Source organism: Cydia strobilella, chromosome 16 (genome assembly GCF_947568885.1).
Source record: "Cydia strobilella chromosome 16, ilCydStro3.1, whole genome shotgun sequence".
Lineage (NCBI taxonomy): Eukaryota > Metazoa > Arthropoda > Insecta > Lepidoptera > Tortricidae > Cydia > Cydia strobilella.
Genome location: NC_086056.1, coordinates 1,991,309 through 2,015,486, shown reverse-complemented (window position 1 = coordinate 2,015,486; position 24,178 = coordinate 1,991,309). Strand labels below are relative to the sequence as shown.

Below are 24,178 nucleotides of genomic sequence, written 5' to 3'. Positions count from 1 at the left end.
AACATGCCTTTCCCTCTGGATAGATGACACTTCACTACATTTTGAATTCAATATCTATAGTCAGTTTTTCACTACACTGTTTATGCACTTAAACTATATTGTTCACTTATACCCTAACATGCTTTCATAGTCTTTTGTTATTATTGAGTAACTATCTAACTATTGGCTATCTGCACTATAATGTTCCTCATCTCCACTACCAGACTCAATGTCTGTACTATCATATTCTTGGAGAGCTATCTTTTTCAAGGATGGTCTGTTGGACGGTGGGCTTTCACTCGACCGGGGTCGCTTGTTACTGTTAAGTTCATTTCTAGGCACTGTATCATCCGAATCCAGTACTACACACTCTTCTGGACCTTTAACACCAATCATTTCTGCCCACTGACTCGGTGGAGGGATTCTTATAGTGCCAAAACCCTTATCTTCTCTTTCTTCTTCCCCTTGTTGAACTTCTTTACTATTACTTGATGGTCTTGCCTTGATTTCAGCTTGTTTTTCTTCTTCTGTGTCACTTCTAGTAAAACCAAGCATCTGGTTGACATGTCTAATGAATAATTTATTTCCTTGTTTAATTTTATATCTTAACACTCCAATCCTTTTGGCTATTGTTCCTTCCAACCATCTAGGCCCAGTTCTATAGTTCCTGAAACAGACTGTCTCTCCCACTCTAAATTCTCTCACACGTTTTGTTTCATTTTCCTGGATATCTTCTGTCTCCTTTTCTTGAATCGAAAGGGGGTGAAGCCTATCAAATTTAGTTCGGAAACGTCTATTGTTCAGGAGTTCCGCGGGTGTCTTACCAGTGACAGAACTGGGTGTTGTCCGCAAACCATACAATATCTTTTGCAGTCTGGTTGACCATGGGAGATGTGACATCTTTTTTAACTTCAATTTTATTGTCTGGACAGTTCTCTCTGCCTGTCCATTGGACGCAGGATGATATGGAGGTACCAGTATATGTCTAATACCATTCTGTTTAAAATATTGACATATCTGTTCTGACGCAAACGCTTTCCCGTTGTCACTCACTATGGTGTCTGGCAGCCCTTGTTCAGCAAATATCTCATCTAGCTTATTAATTACCATACTTGAACTTTGCTCACTAACAATTTTTACCTCCGGCCATTTTGAGTATGAGTCAATTAATATTAAGAAAATTTTGCCCATGAAAGGCCCTGCAAAATCAATATGCAGCCTAGACCAAGCCTTTGGTGGAGTAATCCATCTGTGAGTCACTTTGGCTGGCATATTCCTTACTTCCTTACAGGTTTGGCAATTATGTATCAAGCTCTCTATATCTCTGTCGAGACCAGGCCACCAGAAATAACTCCTTGCTATTGCTTTAGTGATAACTATACCATCATGATTGCTGTGGAGCTCTTTAAGAACGCTTTCACGTAGCTTCAGAGGCACAATTACTCTACCTCCCCACAATATACAGTCATTGTATTCTGTTAATTCATCCCTTCTTACATAATAATCTCTATATTTCTCTTCTACTTTGCTTGGCCAACCATTCCTAATCCAGAACATCACCTTTGTTAATATACCATCAGTTCTACTCAATTTAGCCACATCCTTAGCCGTCATCTGTAACTCAACTGGTGTCTCATTGAGCAACAAAACATTCACCTCTTGCAGCTCTTCTTCTTTTCCACTGCTTTCAGGACCAGGCCATCTACTTAAGGCATCAGCATTCCCAATTTTTTTCCCTTCAACATATTGTAACTCGTAATCGTACGAGTTTAACAATAAGGCCCATCTTAACATCCTGGGTGATATTACATTAGGTATTGGCTTCTTTGGGTCAAATATACCCAAAAGTGGTTTATGGTCCGTCTGAATGACTATCTTACGGCCAAAAATATATGAGTAAAATTTCTGTACTGCAAAAATAATTGCAGCAGCCTCTTTATCAATCTGCGAATAATTTCGTTCATGAGAGCTCATCGTCCTGGAAGCAAACATGATTGGTCTCAAAGAACCATCCTCCATCCGATGTTCCAGAACCGCACCGAGACCGTACTGCGAAGCATCACATGTAATAACCACTGGTTTCTTTAAATCATAATGTACTAATGTGTTCCCTGTGGTCAACATTCTTTTCAAGAGACTAAAAGCTTGTTGGCAATTTGGTGACCATACCCATTTGGCTCCTTTCAACAATAACTTGTACAGTGGTTCTGCTACAGTTGCTTTCTGTGCTATAAATCTGTCATAAAAATTCAGTAATCCAAGAAAAGCCTGTAACTCCTTTACATTTTTTGGTGCTGGCGTCTCCATTATAGCCTCGATCTTGTCTCCACACGGATGCAGGCCATTGGCATCAATCACATGTCCTAGAAACTCCACGCTTGCCTTCCCAAACTTGCACTTCTCCTTGTTGACTCTCAACCCGGCTTCCTTAAGGATCTGCAAGATGCGTTGAAGTCTGTCACTGTGTTCTTTTATTGTGTGTCCGGTGACCACAATATCATCCAGCAGTACCGCTGCTCCTGATACACCTGCCAATAAGTTGCTCATCATGCGCTGAAAAATTCCAGGACAGGCTTTAACCCCAAATGCTAACCTTTTACACCGGAATAACCCTTTAGGAGTATTTAAGGTAAGTAATTTTGAAGTTGGTTCATCCACTACCACCTGGGTGTAAGCTTGCTCTAAATCTATCTTACTGAAAATAACTCCTCCTTGCAAAACCGCAAAAGCTTCATTTAAAGTTGGCAGAGGGTAAGTATCCGTCTCAGTAGCCATATTTACTGTGGCCCTGTAATCCCCACAAAGTCTGACTTTCCCATTCTTCTTAATGATAGGTACTATAGGACTGGCAAACTCAGAATGACTGACAGGTTCCAAAACATCTTCTGCAACTAATCTGTCAATCTCCTGTAACACTCTCTCTTTAATTGCAAACGCCACCGGCCTACACTTCAAAAATTTTGGTTTCGCTTCGGGTTTCAAAGGTATGGTTACTACTGGGCCGGTGTACTTCCCTAACCCAGACTGAAAAACTTCTTTATATTTTTCCAGTAAAGTATCTATACCTCCATCCTCCAATTTCATGTTATAAATTCCATGAATATCAATCTTTAACTCTGGAAGCCAATCACGGCCCAACAAATTTGGCCCATTGCCTCTTGCGATCAGTAAGTTTAATTTTGTATGTATATTCTTAAACCTTACCTCAACTGCCGCTTCTCCTAACAACTCCACCTGATTTTCAGTCCAAGTTGTTAACCTAACACTTGATTCATCCAACCTTGGCATGTTTCCATTCCAAATTTCCCTCGCTGTACTTTCTCTCAACATGGTAAATGCAGCTCCAGTGTCGACTTCCAAATTGACTAGTCGACCATTTAATTCCACATTTGCATAAAAAGGATCCACTTTTTTTGACACCAAATTACACAAGACATCCTCATACAATCCATTAACCCGACTTGATTCCTTTGACTTACTTTTGTCTCGTGTATCCGAACATACTTCTGCAATATGGCCCATTCTTTTACACACATAGCACCTACTATATCTGAACCTACAGAAATTTCCGTGCCTTTTGCCACACCGCCAACAATCTTTGCCCGGTTCCAACGGTTTCGCTTTAATTCTATTAACCTCCATTGGCTCGTCACTGCCTGTACTAGTAGTACTAGTAGGCGCCACGCTAGAGGTCGCTGCCGTCGCTGGCGTCGCCATGACTATCACTCCGGCGTCCGCCGTTTCAGCCGTTAACGCCAATTTTACCGCTTGATCAAAAGTTAATGTTGTCTGCTGCAATAGTTGCTTCTGTACATCTTTATCACGAATGCCACATACTAACCGATCGCGCAACGTGCGATCCAAATCGGTAAAATTGCACTCTATAGCCAATTTACGCAAACTAGCCACGTACTCTTTTATATTTTCACTGCTCGATTGACACCTCATATGAAACTTATACGATTGCACAATTTCATTTTGTTTTGGATTAAAATGATCGTCTAACGTGGCCTTTACAGTTGTATAGGTTATGTCCGTGACCTTTTTCGGTGAAATTAACGATTCAACGAGATCATATAAATCACGACCACAAACTGCAAAGAAATTCGCTTTTTTTAACTCATCAGTTTGAATACTATTCGCGAGCAAACAATAGCCGAACCTATTCACGTAATTTTTCCAATTGTCTTTGTCCATCTGAAATTCACTAAATTTTAGAGGCATTTTATTGATTTCACTAAATAACACTTTTAAACATTCAAACACTATGTTTAAAGCACTTTTAGCCGCGATTCCCGAATTAAATCCCGTCGCCAGAATGTTACGTACGTGTGCTGGCTTGCTAGCCAGAACCGAACTGGGGGTACCCGCAGATCTTCCTATGTACCCACATGTCAATATATAACAGGAAACTTCCTGTTTTCTGTCAACCTTGAATTGTATATTTATTAGGCGTTTTGATTGGATAAAAAATCAATAATAGGCAATTACTTGTTTTCTTGTAGTTAAAACTTGTGACTACTATTAAACTAGGGTCCAGAACGGTTAAACTGACTTATTTGAAGTAACAATTTGCGCGTCCTATTTCGAATGTGTCGGGTACTCATAATCAGGGTTTAACTCCGCGGATTTGACGCAAGCGGCGCCGCGCCGAGAGCCGCGCGTTTGCGTCCACTGTCCAGTCCGCGGCCTAAGGATACTGTCCTTTCATTTCAGAATCAGCAACAATATACCTAAACGGCAGCCAGCACCTCACGGCGGCACTTGGACCTGAACACGTGACACAAACCGAAGAGCTGATGCTCCGCTTCAAGACCAGCAAAGCGGGGCTGTTGCTGCGGACGGCGTCAGAGCATTCGGCGGATCGAATAGAGCTGGTTGTTGCCGCGGGGAGGGTACGAGCCAATGTTCGGCTAGGGGACAGGGAAAAGGTGAGAAAAGGATTTTTTTTAAATATGAGCACTAATTCCAGCTAAGCTGGAATTTTTCAGAAGGCATAAAAAATATAGGACTTCTATGCATCGATCTATCTAGCTACCTCTTGGCTAGAATGAGTGAAATATAAATGCTTCTACTAAGCGGGACATCTGCGAAAGGCATAAGGACATTTTGCAGATTGATAAAATTATGAATACCTATGCATCTATCCGTCAACTAGAATCCAGAAATAATTTTTAGAAAATTGTAAAAAGTATTCCAACAGTAAACTTAATAATAAATTCTAAGTTTCTGGAGACATTTTAATTATGACCAAGCTTATTTTATTTGTAAAACTTTTTTAAACCAAGAGCTTAGTCAATTCCATTTGTATTTTTCAGAATCTCCTAGCAGGCTCAAACGTGGCTGATGACAACTGGCACACGGTTCGTTTCTCGCGCCGCGCCTCCAACCTTAAGCTCCAGGTGGACGGAGCGCAGCCTGTGCGCGGTATGTTATGTACGTATGCACGGGACAGCACCCGCACACTTTTATTTTGACCCCAATGTAGAAGGAGATAAGGTTGGTTTTGGTTTCACTCCGCAGCATGAGCATGTGTTTGAAGATGATAATAATAGAGACAGTCATATTACGAACAGAATTGACACAAATACAAAATAAAATGTGGACATTATATTTAAAATACTCACTATAAACCTGTACCTCACACTTTTAATACAAGACATGCTAAATATACAGTAAATCACAATTACGAGAACATTAACATTACACAATACAATACCAATAATAATGTTATATGTATTTTGAACAACGGAGTGAGACCAAATATTATAGTTAAGTTTAATAAAATTTACTTTACAAAAGACGTTTATACGAAAACGTTTTTTATTGGTGTTAGATGTCCTATTAGAGATGTAGTTAGCTGCTTATTTTCCGTTGGTTTCTAGCTGGCACTTGATACCTTCACCTTTTAGTTGGATGCCCTGACTGACTTTGTTTACTTTACTTTCTCCTGTAGTATCCTATGTGATTGTGCTAAATTTTAAAACTTTTTTCTAAATTGAAAAGGATCTTTAGTATGCAATCGGTTTCTAATAAATCAATTTTTTTCTTATTTATATGAGATGTGTTTACTATAATAATCTCACTTTGCAGATGCTAAAGATTCTAAACCTATATATGAATATATACTTTTAAATTAAGGTTAATGATAGTTGAATGGCAAAGGCACGCGCGGCTAAAATTCTAATAACAAAAGAGGTTAATATTCTATTAAGAATATTTCTAAAGTCAGCTCATTTTGACAATCATTCTCTAGAACTAGCAACAAGCATCTTGAAGTATGGCTCTTTCCAACTAGAATGGCAGTGTGTACAAATGCTCCTGTAGATAATCTGATGTTCTATCCGGCTTTCTATCATGTACAATACTTATGCTAACTCTGTATAGTTTATGTACTGTAAAGCAACTGTAAATGCTCGGTAAACTGAAATCTGTTGAGCTAATTTCTTTTTATTTCAACGTCAATGTTGTGTTACCGTATCTAAACGTTTCATTTCGTAATCGCTAAATAATATTGGTTTTGGATTTGCAGCTGAAACAATTTTAGGTAAAGCTTCGACTTTGGAAATATCGACGCTCCATTTAGGTGGCATGTATCATCCTGAAGAAGAAATCCAAATGACGTCAACGTTGCCCAACTTCGTCGGTTATCTACAAAAGTTTGTCTTCAATGGCATGAAGTATATAGACCTAGCTAAAGCCATTGGAATGGGCAGCGATGGAAACAATAACAACATTAATCAGCACGATTCCAATATAATATTTACTGGGTCATTTGTCAAACCTGATTCTTTGAATGTATACAAAGCTGTGACATTTAAATCGAAGCATACCTACGTAGGTTTGCCACTACTGAAAGCTTATGGGAATACATATTTAGATTTTTACTTCCGTACAACGGAGATGGATGGACTGTTGTTCTATAATGGTGGAAAGAAGCAAGACTTTATAGCAATTGAGCTAGTCAATGGCCATATACACTGTGTATTCAATCTTGGGGATAACGTGGTGACCATGAAAGATAAATTGAAGAATTTCTTGAACGATAACAGATGGCACACAGTGTCCGTTAGAAGACCGACTCCGAAAATGCACACGCTGCAAGTAGACGATGATATAGAAATGCATACTACAAGTAAGTAATGTCGTTCAACTCATAATTATTACAAAGAGATGATTGTGGTTGTATCTTTATATCTGCGATTTTTCTTTACAAGGGGGCAAAGTTGTTGTTTAACCGCTCGTGCTAATATTGATATTGATAACCAAGCAAGCAAAAGATTCCAAAATTTGAAAATTAAATTAAATTACCAGTTAATGTTGATATGGTGAAAAGTATTATTTAACATCTTCTTTGTCTTGATCTTGGGAGGGTTCAGAAGTGTGTGATAACTAAATTTCTATTTTACTTGCAGATCTTTGCCGTTACAATATTTAAGAATCGATTTCCTAATTCTAAACAAAACAAGACTATATTTTATTGGTTATACCATTTCTCGATGATTAACTAAAGCGAACATAAAACTTTTTTTGTATAATTAAAGTTACAACTTTTATTCTTTTAATTTTGTTTCTTTTTGTCAGCAAAATCAGTTAACTTTTAGCCATGTAGTCAGTATGACAAGGTACCTTCATTATAACTTCTAACTTTACCTTTCAGGTTCAAATCTAATGTTAGAGCTAGACAGCGTCCTGTATGTAGGCGGGGTTCCTAAGGACATGTACTCCTCGCTACCAGTGGGGGTTCTATCTCGACAAGGGTTCGAAGGTTGCATGTCCAGCCTGGATCTACCTGGGGAATCTCCGTCGTTGATGGAAGATGCCGTTGTTCCTAGTTCGTCGCTGGTATCTGGATGTGAAGGTATTTATATTAAATTTTCTGATTCAATTTTGCTAGTTTCATAATGGTGTACGGGTTCTGACCGTACAATTTAATTTAATTCAACAGTTGCATCGGGGGGGTCGCGGGACGATTTTCGGGACGGCTGAAATGTGACTTATTATTATTAGTGTTAGTTTCTAGGATAGTACCTATATAGTTTAGAGTAAGAGTAATTTGTTATTGTGATGTATAATTGTATATTTGATTTAATGTAATGTAATTTAGTATAATTTTTAGAGTATGAAAGATTGACTGTTATAACCAAATTGATTCTTAATAAATTGTATTGAACAGTTATTATATAATTGATTAGTTTAATGAATTGCACGGTTCGTCCAGAGATCCGGGGAAAAAAATCAGAAATCGAGGTATCATTCTCGACATTTTCCTCCTCCAAAACTTAATTAATGGTAACGAAATTTTGGGAACGGAATGAGAAAGACATTATTTGTGTCGTAATTTTGTATGCTAGGCGTCTGGTTACGGCGCATTTATTAGGCCGTTTTTAGAGCTGTTTGAATTAACTTACTTCTTATAAAAACAAGAATATCAAAAAAGCTAAACTTACAGACACAGGTAATGGTAATATTGAACTCATATAAAAAAATATTGATCTAGGGCTAAAATCCAGAGTGGAAAATGTCGAGAACGCTTGTATGAAAAAATTACCACTAATATTTCTTCTAATTTTTAAATTTCAGGACCGACAAAGTGTACACACAACGCATGCGCAAACAAGGGTGTCTGCGTGCAGCAGTGGAAGACTTACGTCTGTGACTGTGACCTTACTTCGTTCACTGGACCAACTTGTTACGATGGTGCGTCACGTTATTATCATATTGTTTTTTTTTTCAGTATGTTGTCAATTTGTCTACCACTGTATCACTAAAGCACATTGGGTATTCATTTAAAAGGTGTGGACAATTAAATATGGATTCTATTATTACGGCGTTCACCTGATGCAGAAAAAATAGCTTCCAAAAGTAACCTCACTTATAAAATTCTAACCAGTTTACTTCTTTTGAGATATTCAGTTTGCTATACGATCAAACTACACTTTAGTTATCGTAGATTGTTACAAAATTCCACACAATATGAAAGATTCTTACCTTCTTTCTTATAATTTGTTCTTTAGCAAGCGGCAATAGATTTAAATCAAGAATTAAATTTTAATCCAATAATAATTTGCGTATTTGCAGAGTCGATAGCCTACGAGTTCGGTCCCGGGCGAGGCATCCTAACGTATACCTTCCCACCGAGCGCGGTGGCAGACACCGAAACCGACCGCGTAGCTCTCGGCTTCGTTACGAGTAAAGCCGATGCTGTACTGCTGAGGATAGACTCTTCCAACACTCAGGATTATATGCAGATGGAAATCGTAAGTTCTGTTAAGCCTAGAATCGTTTTCCAACTGAAAAGGTTTGCTGACCTGTAATTCTGAACTCCGCCTCCACCGGTGAACAAGTTCTAGATCTAGCAATAAGGACAAAATCGCAAACTCATTGTCGAGTTTCGTTGTTCTCATTATCATGTTATTGTAATGTTCTAAAGGTATTTCCTTCCGCGAACGTTTCGGCTGTAATATAAACGAGGTCTTTGTACAGGATATCCAGATGGGAAAAGACGACAAAATACAATCTTAACGTTTCAGATCCGCGGCAACCTCTTCATGGTGTACAACGTCGGCGGCGGCGACCATCCGCTAGGAGATGAGACAGCGAGAGTCGATGATGGAGCCTACCACGTCGCCAGGTTTACGAGGAACGGAAGTAGGGCAGCGTTGCAGATAGATAATTATGCTGTTAACATCAGACATCCGCAAGGTTAGATATTATGCATTCATAGTGATGTGATGAGGTTCATTAGGTAGATAACTGTGCTGTTAACGTTTAGCATCCACAAGGTTAGATATACATCCATAGTGATGTGGTGATGTTCATAAGGCAGCAGAGCTGCATCGCAAATAGTTATCCAAGTATGTGGTTAATATCCAGCATCCACAAAGTTAAATATATTATGTTGTCAAATCTTGATCCCCAGTTGTGCTCCTATTAGCTTCACTCCAAATCATCTCTTTTTAAGTATCGCAGAGTATCGAAAGAGGAGGATGACTACTTCTTGCGGTTACTTCTCTTCTTCTTCTTTTCTTTCGTAAGCTACTTTTCTGCTATGTTGAAACATAGCTTTCTTCCGAATGAGCTTAACTTTACAATAAAGAAGATCAAACCTGTACGAACATGAACAGACAACAAAGGCAGAGAAACAGAACATAATTACATTAAGTGCTCATCACCAAATGAACCTTTTGACATTAATTTGTTAGGAAAAGAACGCGTATTAAATCGACACCTGTCTCTCTTCCAGGCGGCCAACAATCAACAATCTTTAACAGCATGTCGGCCATCACCGTCGGCGGCGGCGCGGGCGGCGCGCGCACGTTCAGCGGCGTTGTAGCCGGACTCGCCGTTGACGGCGTGCGCGTGCTGGACCTCGCCGCCGCCGGAGATGCTTCCGTGTCTGTGAGAGGAGATGCTAGGAGAGCTACATCACCGCTTGATAAAGGGTGGATTAATGGAATGCAACAGGTTAGTATACCGAGGATAAAACTAACGATAAAGTTCTGAATGCAAGGCTTAAATGACAGTGGCAGTGGCAAGGGTCTTTGATCGAGAGTTATCTCGCCATTAGCGAGAAATTTTGATAGAATGCAACAAGTATAGTAAATAACTGCTAGCACGCCAGTAACGTTAGGTTAGGATGATTTAGTCAACATCGGAGAAGAGCCGAGACGACAAAACTCAGGTTTACTAAATTTAAATGACAGTGTTGAAGCAGGAAAGCACTTAAGTGGTGACGTGTAGAACAAAACAATTTGAACGGTCGCTTCTGGCTTAGTTATCAGACTAAAACTTAAGAATAGTCGGATTTCAACATTGTCTTTCATCAACATTACATCAGAAAAATGTCTACTAGACGTAGTACTTCCTCGAAGATCTCTACAAACGACCGTGTTTGTAATCTTCGCCTGAACTTCATCTGTGTAATCATGACTCTTCATGCGTGGTCTCCAGTTAGTTTAAAAATACTTGACCTTGTCTATTTGGAGGTTTGTCAAGTCATTAATGTATACTAGAAAAAGCATCGGGCCCAAGACGCTTCCCTGTGGCACTCCGAAGGTGACGTCTGTTTCCTGGCTTATTTTAATTTTTAATTTTAACTTTGTGTTCAAGTTAATAATTAAATAGCTCTCAAAGGAGGTAACAATTTCTGTTGCACAATGGATAAATCTGCAGAAATTCTTTTAAACATTACATCAAAAATTTTCAGACACCACCATCAGGCTATGGCGGTCCGGGTGTGCTAGATGAGCTGGTCTACTCCGGCGCTGGGTCTGGATGTAGAGATGATGATGAAGATGCCTGTGTGCTGCCTGATGCTGGGAGCGGAGACGACCTGATCACGCCGGTTTACGTACCTTCTACGAGAAGACCACCGTCCAGAGTGTATAAGGTACTGTTCTACTCGTATTATCAGGATAAAATACTGGAATGTCTGGAATGTTGGAAGATTACCAATATGCTGGGTCTTTTTTGGGACAAAGCTAAAAAGCTGTTTGGGAATGGCAGATACTTTAGTCACGTAGTCTGATCCGCTACTTTGATGCTGAATGTATTAGGTCGATTTGAACATTGATTGAATATTTATTTATTTATTTATACATATGTACATATAAAAACTTAATTTGGCAGGGTGACACGAGTGGAAAGCTTATGAAGCCGTGCGACGACGAGGACTGTATCGAAGGCTCAGGGTCAAATGGAGAGGAGATAACGGAACCAGAACACCCCATGACCACGTAAGTTATCCACTACTTAAATACCTACCTCTCTCAGTAAGGTTTTGTTTCAATTTAAACCCGACTTTTTGCGTAGGCAGTCAGATTTATTTTATTTTAGGGAATAGCCAAAATTTTTTATTGCATTGGCTTCGAGGCCAACCCTTTGCAAGGTTAACAAATATACGAGTTTGGCCCAGGATTGTCTCATTTCAATCATAGAGAGAATCATACTGTCTTTGTCTTACGCTAGTACTAGCACCCAGACGAAAGGGATGAAAATTTTCCTGGTTCTTACTTACTGACAAGTTGTGTTTGCCAGACTATAATTGAAAGGGTAAATAAGAGTTAGGGTAATTAAGGGTAGGGCTTTGAGTTTTCAAAGTCCGACTTTCAACATTGAGTTTGTCTAACACAGTAACAGTGGCGCCCAACGTGGGGCCTAAAGGTTCGCTTCCAACAATGCTTATTAAGAAGTTACACCGGACGTTTTCTTGTTGAACAAATGTGTTTTTTGACACCGACAGATCGGTATCGTACCGCTGTGAATTCTCATAAGCATTGCTCGAATCGGGCCGACAGTCTTAACATTATATTCATTTCTAAATTCAATATTCTTTTCAGCAACGGCGCCTCAAGTACCCATGGTATGACATCACCCACTGCCGCCATTTCCACCGAACACGCCAAGACTCTAGAAGGTTCCACGGACGGTTCCACCGACGCCGCCCACGGCTCGACACGCTCCAGCCAAGGAACCACGCCTCCTGACCATGGCAATATGCACGCCGGTACCGTCGAGGCTACAACGCCGGAGAAGACGACGCCTACCGATGGTAAGGACAGTCTCCGCTTGACGCAGTACACGTATTAGCATAGCATCAAATTATTTTGAAATTTTCAAGTTGACATAAACAATATGGCGCGATCCAAAAACCAGGGCTCTAATAGTTCTTACTCAACCACCGAAATAGTTTTACTATTGCAGTACGTAGTTCGCGTTACCAATCTTGTCTTGTGATCTTCTGATTTTCATTTAGCATCTCACAAAATAAACACCGCGCGGGCAAAATAGAAAATATACAGGGCGAACAAAACGTTAACCTAACCAACTTGATCACAGATCACACCGCCCCCCACTTCACTCCATCCCTGCCCAACCACCACACGCCCGACGACATCTCTCACACGACTCAAGAAGAACCGCTCCCCGAATACCCAGACCCCAACGAGAACGACATCGACTCCCGAACACCCACGAACGGAGCCGAAGAGAGGAACGAATATAACGGGTATGAGCATGAGGCGACGACGAAGTGGTATCTGCCGAAGACAACGGATTCGGGGAGGATTGTGACGCCTGAGTCGGAGTTCTTTGCTACTATTGTTGGTGAGTCACCTGTAGGCCGAGCACGTGATTGGCGCGACAGTATCTCGCCGCGAGATAGACTACCCGTCTATTACTGTATGAATTGAAGGGGGACGGGTAGTCTATGTCGCGGCGAGATACTCTCGCGCCAATCATGTGCTAGCCCGGTTGATTTGGTTGTAATTTATTATTTCTAAGACTAACTCAAAGGCACACCATACTCGTTGTACAGTTGGTGTCCTGACATAAAACAAACGACATACTGTATATAAAAGTGGGTACTTAAGTTAGGGTTTTAGTGGCATGTCCTATTCAAAGTATACGAGGAGTGGGATAGAGTATAGGCAAAAAGAACGGGGTTCACCTTCTTAGATGACAGTTGACACTGAACTTGAAAGTATTTAGGCATTTAGCTCTTAAAAATTTGTCTAAGTCCTACAAGATTTTTACTAAAAGATTTTGAGTAAAACCGGGAAATGTTATAATTTTATTTATACTCGTACTTAGCTATTAATACTTGGTTGGCACACAATGGAGTTGGCAACTGTCACAGATCTGAATAGATGGCGCCAGCATAGGCTTTACCTGTCTTTAATCCAGGCCATAAAATTCCCAAATAAAACACGAATTAGATACTTTACTTAGGACCGATAGTTATAGTCTCTTCGGAAAGAGAAGAGTCGTGGAATGTGTTGGGTCCCATAAACCCTTTGTTTTTGGGACTCTAAAACCTATGTTGGCGCCATTCCAATCCCATTCCTTAACTGAGAATGGTGAGAATGTTAATCATTAAGTTAACTTTTGAATGGGTGATATTTTCCGATGAAATAAATGCTCATGATTTTATCTGCTTTCCCTTCCAGGCATAGTAGCATCAGTACTGATAGCAATCATCCTAATAGTGATAATAGTACTGAAATACATCGTGTATCCACTGGATCCGTCGTACAAGGTCACAGAGGACAAGAACTACCAGCAAGGAGCTAGCGCAGCGTTGCTAGGCAACCAGGTAAAGTGAATTAAAGTAATAGTAGTAAAGAACATCGAGTATCCACTGGATCCATCGTACAAGGTCACAGAGGACAAGAACTACCAGCAAGGAGCCAGCGCCGCGTTGCTAGGCAACCAGGTATAGTGAGTTAAACTAATAGTATTAAAGAACATCGTGTATCCACTGGATCCATCGTACAAGGTCACAGAGGACAAGAACTACCAGCAAGGAGCCAGCGCCGTGTTGTTAGGCAACCAGGTAAAGTGAATTAAAGTAATAGTAGTAAAGAACATGGAGTATCCACTGGATTTATCGTGCAAGGTCACAGAGGACAAGAACTACCAGCAAGGAGCCAGCGCCGCATTGCTAGGCAACCAGGTATAGTGAATTAAACTAATAGTAGTAAAGAACATCGTGTATCCACTGGATCCATCGTGAAAGGTCACAGAGGACAAGAACTACCAGCAAGGAGCCAGCGCCGCGTTGCTAGGCAACCAGGTATAGTGAATTAAACTAATAGTAGTAAAGAACATCGTGTATCCACTGGATCCATCGTGCAAGTTCACAGAGGATAACAGCTACCGGCAAGGAGCCAGCGCCTCGTTGCTAGGCAACCAGGTATAGTGTCAGAGAATGATGATTATAGTGTAGTACATCATGTATACGTAAATAACACTGGACCCATCATACCAGGCATAGAGTAACTTATACTAGAGCGGTACTGTCATAGTAAATTTTGTAACCCCAGTAAATTCACTGCCATCTGTTGACACACTTTAAAACTAAAAATGAAGATTTATAAAAATACGAAGATTCATTTATTTCGACGATAAAATGTATTTAAATATGGATAAATGATTTTTTTTTGTTTGCATTATTTTTATGATTTTGACCCATGTTCTTTCACTGATATGCGTTCAAATTGTTAAATAACAAACGAAACCGTCAACGCCATCTATACGACAGTAGGCCAAAGCTAGTAGCGCCCTCTGAACGAGAATTAAATTTTCTTGATTTTCGAGGCACGTTTTTTCCTTACACTGTATCCATCTATTACGGAGTTATATCTATCTTTGATATCAGGTCACAGAGGACAAGAGCTACCGGCAAGGAGTCAGCGCCGTGTTGCCGGGCAACCAGGTCTATTATCGGCTAATGAACTGTCTAATGGCCTTCCAAGAGGGTCAGTCAGTATTCGTGAATTCCCATGGTTTTAATTGATCGTCTATTCCCAGGCTCACTCAAGTTACCAAAGCGGAGCCCTCGCCCCCTCGGGCGCGGGCGCGGGCGGCGCCGCGCGGAACCTGCAGCCGCTGCCGCTCCACCGGGACGCCGCGCCCGCGCCCGCGCCCGCGCAGCCCGTCAAGAGGGACGGCATCAAGGAGTGGTACGTCTAGAGGGCCGGGGACGAGAGTTGGGCGTACGCGTGCGCGTGCGCGTGCGGCCTCAATGTTAAACGAATGTAAACAGTGTTTTCAAATTGTCGATCCGATATCGGATGTAGGATACATCTACAATGCTGGGCCGCGGGGCGTACTTGCAACGGCGTGCCGCGCCTACTTCGGCGGTCACGCACACTACAGCAAACAGTCATATGGTGTATATGTATGCACATATATACCATATGATACTGTTTGCTTGTGCTGTGTGCTTATACATATGCATGTACACACAAACAAAAATTATCTTGACGGATCGGCTTAGGCCCGGAGGTTCTAACACGCACGGCACATTTGCAAACAAAAGTGCCCTCCTCACAATGTCATCTAAGACATGGTAGCGTGGAAACCTCCCCACACATCGACAACTCGACGCATGATGACCATTACTCTCAACCAGTGCCGCAGATGCACACAACATCATCATCAACATCGTAACCCTGACGAAGAGCGACAGCCACCCGCATTGAGTTGTTTTTATTTTCTTTATTGGGGAAAAAAACAGATACAGGCCAGTGACAATACACAGATAAGATTATAAAATGATAGGTTTAGCATGCATCCAAACACAATTCCCACTAGGAGTTCAGGCATTAATTTTAAGACAGCGTTGTAATCGGAACTTAAACAGATATCCCTACTAAAACTAAAACTAAACAATAATGATAATTACTCGTAACACAACTTAAGCAGCTAAACGACACTGTTGTCGCGAAGGGTACCCATGTGTGGAGAGGGAAGTGCATGTGACCATGCCCCAGCCTCAGGCCTAGACACCGCAATAAGATTAGCCTTGTCTGCACCTACAGCGCTTAAATAAATAGGTACAGAAAAATATATTACATTTTACTTCTATCCGATATCCGATCGGACAATGCGAAAACGCTATAATCCGAGCGGTCACGAAACGCACGCTCCGATCGTGGACGCCGACCGCCACGCGTCAGCTCAAAACGCTTGGAAGCTAGAGGCACGCACGCCCCGCAGAAAGCCGTTGGACGCTACCGAAAGCGTACTTTGACCGAGACTTTATTCTATGCGACTCTAAAATGTGAGGAAGAGGGTGGTGTTCAAACTGTGTTTTTGATAATTTGTTAACTGTTTGGTAATCTAATTTGTCAATAATAAACGTCGCGAAATTCAAAAACTCTATGGGATGAGCCTTTAAAATTTGCCGCCTTTATTACTGATGAAATTGGTTTGCCAGGCTAGAAATCAACCCTAAGTATTGGACGTGTTAGTTTCATTTTGCATCTCACGCTCTTGACTCGAATTCTAGGATTGCTCAGAATTCCACCGACCACCATTGTGTTTGTGATATGCTCTGGACATATCAAAGATTGTAGATTAGAGGTATGAATTTGTATCACGAATCCCGTAGTTGCTTCGATCCTCAACCTCGCAGGGTACGTTCATGAAAGGAAACAAGATAGTGAATGTAATGATAATGATTAAGTTGCTTTAATGCATAAGAAGATATAATAAGATGAAGTACTGACTAATACGCAAGTGTTTAGTGTTGTAAATATTAATTACTGTAATGTTTATAGTCACTTGTGCGATCTAATGTGCAATTTTTAAGATCAATACGTCAAAGTTAAGTCTAGTTTAAAATGGAATTGCATTTACAAGGTTGACGTTGGTGTTTTGTTTAAGTTTTGTAGTGTTTTTGTTATATTGTTATTTGTTACTACTTAAATTTTTTGTACTCTTAGCTTATCTTTATACTGTTTACGTGAAATAACTTTTCTATCAAACTTGCCTTCGGTAATATTAATTACATACATCTAAGGATAAAGTAAATCGCTTGAATGACATCAAAACCAAATTGTTATTTTAATACAATTGTAAAGATAGTGGACGTAAAAATGGAAGCATAATTTTCATGTTGACGATAAAAAACTATGCTACATTAGAAGAGAGCTATTTTAATAGCTTGAATTCAGTGTAAATTAAAAGTATCATACTAATGTGAGCAATACAGGTGAAATCAAACATTATTATGCTGCCCTTTGAATTCAAGCGAAATCAATATATCGATAATTTTGGCTGCCATCATGAAAATGAAGCATATCGATCAAATGAAGACTACCGTACTTTAAAATTTCAATATCTCTTTCCTATATTATTAGGTCTTGTACACTTTTATTCATAAGTGAGACGCGGTGTCAGGAGATTAGAGAAGGAATCATAATCACTCAAGTTTAAGGTCGAAACTCGCTTGATAGATACTCCGAAGGGTATTGTAAAATACGTAGAACGCGTATAGTTAACAATCGAGTATGAGCTTGTAGATTTGATATGGAAAGTAGAAAGACATTTTGTGTTTCACATTGCCAATTTCTTTTTATTGCTCAACCTGCAACTGTCCCCTTAGACTAATAGGCCTAATTAAAAAAATTATAGAGAAATTTACAACACGTTGCAAATGTTCAGTTTGGATTTATTAAAAGCTTTAAATATAATAATATAAATGAAAGTTGCGAGTGACTTTCAAATATTTATAATTATATAACTTGCCATTACACAAGGCGCTTCTATAATATTTCTCTTGCAGTTTGAAAACTCAGTGCATGTTTTAAAGATTGTTAGTGAGTATCTCAGGTGGCGTGCCACAAGGAGCTATCCTTGGTCCTCTAGTAATAATCTATTATATTGCATGCAGTTTCCTCTTCAAATCGTTATAAATAAATTACTTATATTTTTACAACTAGAGTGTACATCCACCGTCCCATTTCCTCTTTCCGATTATATAAAAAAAACCTTGAATTAGCTTTAAATTAAGACGAAAAACATATTTATATAGATTGTTATGAAGCACAGGTTCATAGGTCTTTGAAATTGCATTTATTGTAAATAGTTAACGATTATGATATTGTAATTAATGAATTTAAGCGGTACTGTACGGTATGATTATCACACTCGTTTTACGGCACAAAATGTTAGTAACAACAATTTGTTTTGTCAATTTTAGTGTAAAATTTAAAAGTTAATAAGGTTGATGATTTGTACCGGGATATTAAGGATTATTGATGCAATTTTCTTATAAGACACGACATATATATGTTATATTAGCTTTGTATCAAGAATTAATTGAAGTGCCTCAGTACTTAACCGTTATTGAAGCTCGTATGACATCAGCATTTTTATTAACAGTTCTATTTACCTCTTTGTTGGCATTTGAATATACGCATTTTAGTGTAAGTAATATTATTTCTATTTATAAGAATAGTTTTTATAACCTCGACCGTGACTGTGTTTTAAGAAAATTGCTGTGTTTTTTTTTATTATGTTTGTTATTCACCCCAAGTTGTTGCAAACTCGACTTTGGTCGGACCAAGTTTTGTTTTAAATGTACAAGTGACAGAATTTGAAATAATACCATGTAAATTACATAATGCGCGTGTTTTATTTCACTTCCAGCTATCTCATAAGTACAGCCAATACTCTTAAAGGAATGGGCACGACTCACGAGAGTTGAAGTTACGCAGACAACAACAAAATCATATATAATGACAGCGAGATTTTGAAATTTGTTTTTTTTTTTCGTACCGATAGCTAGTTGAAACGTCAACTGCAAGATCAAAGTCATCTTCCTCTCGTTGTTCCGGCTTGTTGCCACGGCCCATGGAAGTCTGGGGTCCGCTTGGCAACTAATCCCAAGCGACTAGACACTAGTTTTAACGAAAGCGAATGCCATCTAACCTACCAACCCAAGGGAGAAACTAGACCTTCTTAGGATTAGTCCGGTTTTCTCACGATGCTTTCCTTCACCCTATATGTATTTCGTACATAAGTTCCAGAAAGCTCACTCAGACAGTCATGTCATAGGCAATAAGTACCTTAAAACTAGCATTATTATTATAAAATAAAAATAAAAACTAAAACTAAAACACACAATTTTATTATGGCTGCGATGCAGTTCTCAACCCCACAGTGTCAGGAGCCGGCCGCGGAACCGCCGGTACTTCACACTCTTCGGCCAAAACTCCTCCTTGGTGAATGTCGCTAGATGTTCAGTCGGAACGCTCACCACAAAAGAATTAAAATTCACACTGTGTCGAGATTCCAACTTCACGATCCTCAGGACGAATACGGACTTGACTCGGACATATTTTACGATGTCATCGACCTTCGTAAGGTAATGTAGACGGGACACATAGACCAGCGTCGACGGTGTTGCAGGACGCAGCAGATGGTTGGGTCCAGTCCTCTCCACCTTATAATATTACTAGCTTTTCTCGACTTCGTCTGCGTGGACTTAGTAACAGCAGCTAAAGTAAGTATAGCGCCTGGAAAAATTCTCATAGCAATCATTCAATTTGAGCATATTATGCACACAAATTAGCAGGCACTTCATTAATTATCTCAATTCCACCCCGCTTATTACTTTCTTAAGGGATGATTTTCGGGATAAAAACTATCCTATGTCCTTCTCATGGACTCAACCTATTTCTATGGCAAATTTCATCTAAATCGATTCGATTTAAGCGTGAAGAGGGAACACACAGACAGAAAGACAGATAGACAGACTTTTGCATTTATAATATTAATATTAGTATGGATGGTACCATCGAGCTTATCTGATGGCCGCAGTAACTCTGTAATAAAATAACGCAACCTAATTGTCTCGACGAGTATTAATTGCCTGTTGAAAGAGAAATACAGTTAGCGATAAAAGCTTGTATCAAAAATTCTTTTTTTGGCAAAAAACTTAATATTTAATATATGACATATGTTTTCAAGTTAATGTAAATAAAACTGACAAAAAGACTAGAAAAAGAGTTAGAAGTTCAAGGTAAAGTTAGTTACGATGTTAAGAGATATTATTGCCAATGATAGCCCTATTATACAAATGTCAGCCATGATAATTTTTCCGAAATGTCAACAAATTGGTACAATTTATTTCGTTCAGATGTAGACAACCTGTACCTATTGTATTGTATTGAAATTCGGGCAATTTTTCGCTACTCAACTGGCATTTATACCGATATAAAGGTGGAAAACAAAAATTATGTGGTCAAAAATGTCCGTCAATTATTAATATCTTGTTCGAAAAAATACATCACCAACCAACCAAACCAAACCAAATCAAACCAAATTAAAATGGAACTCTTTATAATATAGATTTAGATTTATTTATTTCAGGATAAAAATTACACTATAAATTTGCAACAATGCCAAAGTTTGCTTATCTTATTATCATGATCGTCAAACATTACATTAACGTTGGGGAAATGCGTTTACGCATGCCACTTGGTCCGGGGGAACCAGGAGGGATGACGGACTAACTAGAGGACTACCGTCTAAAACCACCAACGAGTGCCGAATCCGCCTTAGATGGCGTGCCGCAGGGTCGCTATCAGCATTCGACCGCATGCCAAACATTACATACTAACAAATATAAAATAAATAAAAATAATTTTCTGTCCCAATAAGTATGTAATCTGGGAGACCGAGCTTTGCTCGGAAAACATATAAAAACTTAAAAATGCGCGTTTTCCCAGAGATAAGACCTAGCTAGATCGATTTTTTGCCCCCGAAAACCCCCATATAGCAAATTTTATCGAAATCGTTAGAGCCGTTTTCGAGATCCCCGAATTATATATAAATATATAAAAATTGCTCGTTTAAAGCTATAAATAAGTATGTATAAAACAAAAACGTGTCAAAAATTTATGTCAATCTAAGCAATTTAGAATCATCATTAAAATGTCAAGCAAAACTAAAATATCGCAAAAGAAGTAAATGTCATTTTTAAAATACAAAAAATCATTTGAATTATAAATAAAATTACTAAAATCATTACAAATTCAATTACATTAACTCATTTATAGAGTACATAACGTTATCCAACAATACTGTATAAGAAATAACGTATTCATTAATGCAGATATCGTTCATGCACAAAAACGCTGTACGAATCCGTATTGAATAAACAACACTGCATTTTCATTAAAATTCATCTTGTTTATAGAGTAAATAAAATACGAGCTATCTTGCTTCAAATAATAATGTAACAGTTGCACATCGCTGCCAACATCAAACGGGAGCTCACTCATAAACGAGAATAAAAGGCCTTTCCTCTGATTCCTTTGAGTCTTTTTGCTCCGCCGCCACACAACCAAGATGCACTCCACATTATTCGCATCATATTTATGTTTTATTCACATTGTCACTGTAAAAAGCGAGAATTCTATGCTAACGGCATCTGGTGATTCAGTACAAATAGAAGACACTGCCGAATGCGTCTTAAAATTGTCCGCAAAATATTTTGTAGAGAAAAAAGCTCTAAGCGGAAGCATCGTCATAATCAATATTAACTCTTATGCTTCTACGACGCAGATGCTATTATTGCGCACCATCCACGGCGGCATTAAATATTCCGTTATGGTAAAAGATTCATTCTATAAACATGCTAACGCGTCCCATTTCCCTGAGAAAGCTAAAAATTATATGTTGATTTTGGAAGACAAATCTGAGCTCGTAAGAAACATTCTGCAGCTGAATAAGCTGCCAACTTGGAATCCTTTAGCTAAAGCTATTATTTATTATCAACTGTTGCCAGATGAAGATGGTGAAACAATCGCAAAGAAATTTATCAACGAACTGAGAGAATACAAGCTTCTGAAAAGCATAGTCTTTATTTATTCCCCAGACGATGCAGGATTGATTTCGTATACGTGGGCGCCTTATAGCGATACGAATTGTGGAGGTGAATGCAATTCCGTTTATATTCTAGATACATGTAAAAATAGCATTGTGAGACACAAGAATGCTCAGAGAGAAATGTTTCCACTTAACATGAAAAAATGTCCTCTTGTGACACAAGCCATTATCTCGGAACCTTATGTAATGCCACCGGTCCGCCAATTAACAAACACTCCCTACCCCGAAGCTTACGAATTCCAAAAAGGCGGTGAAATCAATCTAGTGAAACTGATTAGCGAGTTCGCAAACATGAGTCTGATTGTGAGAATGTCTGACGTACCGGAAAATTGGGGACTCATTTACCCGAACGGGACGGCGACGGGCGCTTACGAAATTCTACGGAATGACTCGGTTGATTTGGTGATCGGTGACATAGAAGTTACGAGGACCATCCGCAAGTGGTTTCATCCAACCGTGAGTTACACGCAGGATGAGATGACGTGGTGCGTGCCCAAGTCTGCCCAAGCGTCGACTTGGAACAATTTGGTGATTATATTTCAATGGACGACGTGGGTGGCCACATTACTGAGCATAGTCACAATGGGAATAATTTTTCATTATATTTATTACAGAGAGAATGATAGAAAAGTGACAAAACTACCGACTAATTCGTTGCTATACACGTTTAGTATGATACTAGGTTGGGGCGCATCGTTTAAACCAAAGACGGCAACGTTCCGGATACTAATCTTTGCTTGGTTATTCTTTGGTATGATCATGAGCATTTCGTACGAGTCGTTTCTGAGAACTTTTCTAATGCACCCGCGATACGAGAAGCAGATAAGCTCTGAGGTTGATCTCATCCAGTCCGGCATTCCTTTGGGAGGCAGAGCGATCTACAGATCCTATTTTGAGACTAATAACGCGAGTTCGTTTTATTTGTATCGCAAATACATCTCGACGAGTTTCTCTGAAGGGATTAAACGGGCGGCTTTGGAGAGGAATTTCGCCGTAGTGGCATCGCGTCGTCAGGCGGAATATCAGGATCAGAAATTAGGGAAAGGAGAGCACCTTTTGTACTGTTTTAAAGAAGGCAACAATCTTTACAAATACGGTGTAGTATTGCTTGCACGGCGCTGGTTTCCTATGTTAGAACGATTTAACAATATTATACGCAGTGTATCCGAAAATGGGCTTATAGAAAAATGGAATCAAGAATTGTTTATTCGCACTGTAGGCGTGGATGGGACAAGCAAAGTAGTGTCTCTAGGTATTCGGCATTTATTGGGTGCCTTCATATTTATAGGTATTATGTACGCGGCCAGCATTATAGTGTTTGTAGTGGAGTTGCTTCTGAATGTTTCAAAGAGACGTAGAGGTAATAAGCCCACTGTCATGCCCGTTTATCGAGTGAAGATAATTCAAGGCGATAATAAAAGCAAGTTGCAGTTATCACACTACAAGGATGGGTCTAATCTGTTTTCCTAGGTGATTGGTTGAATATATGCGACCGGTTGCAGCGTGATATGGCATACATCGGCCTTTCGGTGCGGGAATGTTTGACATTAGCCAAAGAGTAGGTATTGACTTAACAAACATAATGTAATCTAGCAGGGTTCTACCTAATGACGAATGCATAATTAATTATTCAAAAGATTAAATTAAAAATAATATTTTTTTTATATGTAAACAAACTGCTCCCATGTGGAACACACACACACATGGGAGCAAAGTTTGTTTAAATATAAAAAACTACAATACAAAATTACAAATCAAATCCAAATTAACGTTTTTTAATTTTATCATTAATAATAATCATTTAAAAGTTAATTCCACTCGCCGACATCAAAAATCAACTCAAAATTTGCATCAAATGACTTTGCCACTCTTGTTGATAAAATGCAATTTTCTCTTCCGTTTTTGAAAGATAAAGAGGATCTTTACTAACTTGTGTGGTGAAAATAAAATTGTATCGTAGTGTGTATAAAATTCACAGAGAGGTCGTTGGGCATAATATGATGTTTTCTCAGAC

At 39.2% G+C, this 24,178-nt stretch overlaps 2 protein-coding genes across 2 annotated transcripts in view; both read left to right on the top strand.

The window, feature by feature from the left end:
* The window catches only part of LOC134748368 (neurexin 1), a 211,810-nt gene extending 197,502 nt beyond the window's left edge, over nucleotides 1-14,308 (top strand). The window contains exons 15-27 of the mRNA XM_063683153.1: nucleotides 4,696-4,910; nucleotides 5,298-5,415; nucleotides 6,512-7,114; nucleotides 7,640-7,840; nucleotides 8,563-8,679; nucleotides 9,061-9,239; nucleotides 9,513-9,684; nucleotides 10,226-10,446; nucleotides 11,189-11,371; nucleotides 11,611-11,717; nucleotides 12,321-12,532; nucleotides 12,820-13,086; nucleotides 13,929-14,308. Of these exons, the coding sequence (XP_063539223.1) occupies nucleotides 4,696-4,910; nucleotides 5,298-5,415; nucleotides 6,512-7,114; nucleotides 7,640-7,840; nucleotides 8,563-8,679; nucleotides 9,061-9,239; nucleotides 9,513-9,684; nucleotides 10,226-10,446; nucleotides 11,189-11,371; nucleotides 11,611-11,717; nucleotides 12,321-12,532; nucleotides 12,820-13,086; nucleotides 13,929-14,083 (2,750 nt within the window). The 3' untranslated portion in view covers nucleotides 14,084-14,308. The remainder of the gene's footprint in view (nucleotides 1-4,695; nucleotides 4,911-5,297; nucleotides 5,416-6,511; nucleotides 7,115-7,639; nucleotides 7,841-8,562; nucleotides 8,680-9,060; nucleotides 9,240-9,512; nucleotides 9,685-10,225; nucleotides 10,447-11,188; nucleotides 11,372-11,610; nucleotides 11,718-12,320; nucleotides 12,533-12,819; nucleotides 13,087-13,928) is intronic.
* Nucleotides 14,309-21,442: 7,134 nt separating this feature from the next.
* LOC134748386 (uncharacterized) lies at nucleotides 21,443-23,661 on the top strand. The gene has a single exon (XM_063683167.1). It carries the CDS (start codon nucleotides 21,625-21,627, stop codon nucleotides 23,632-23,634), a length of 2,010 nt encoding a protein of 669 aa, XP_063539237.1. The 5' UTR covers nucleotides 21,443-21,624; the 3' UTR covers nucleotides 23,635-23,661.
* The last annotated feature ends 517 nt before the right edge of the window (nucleotides 23,662-24,178 follow it).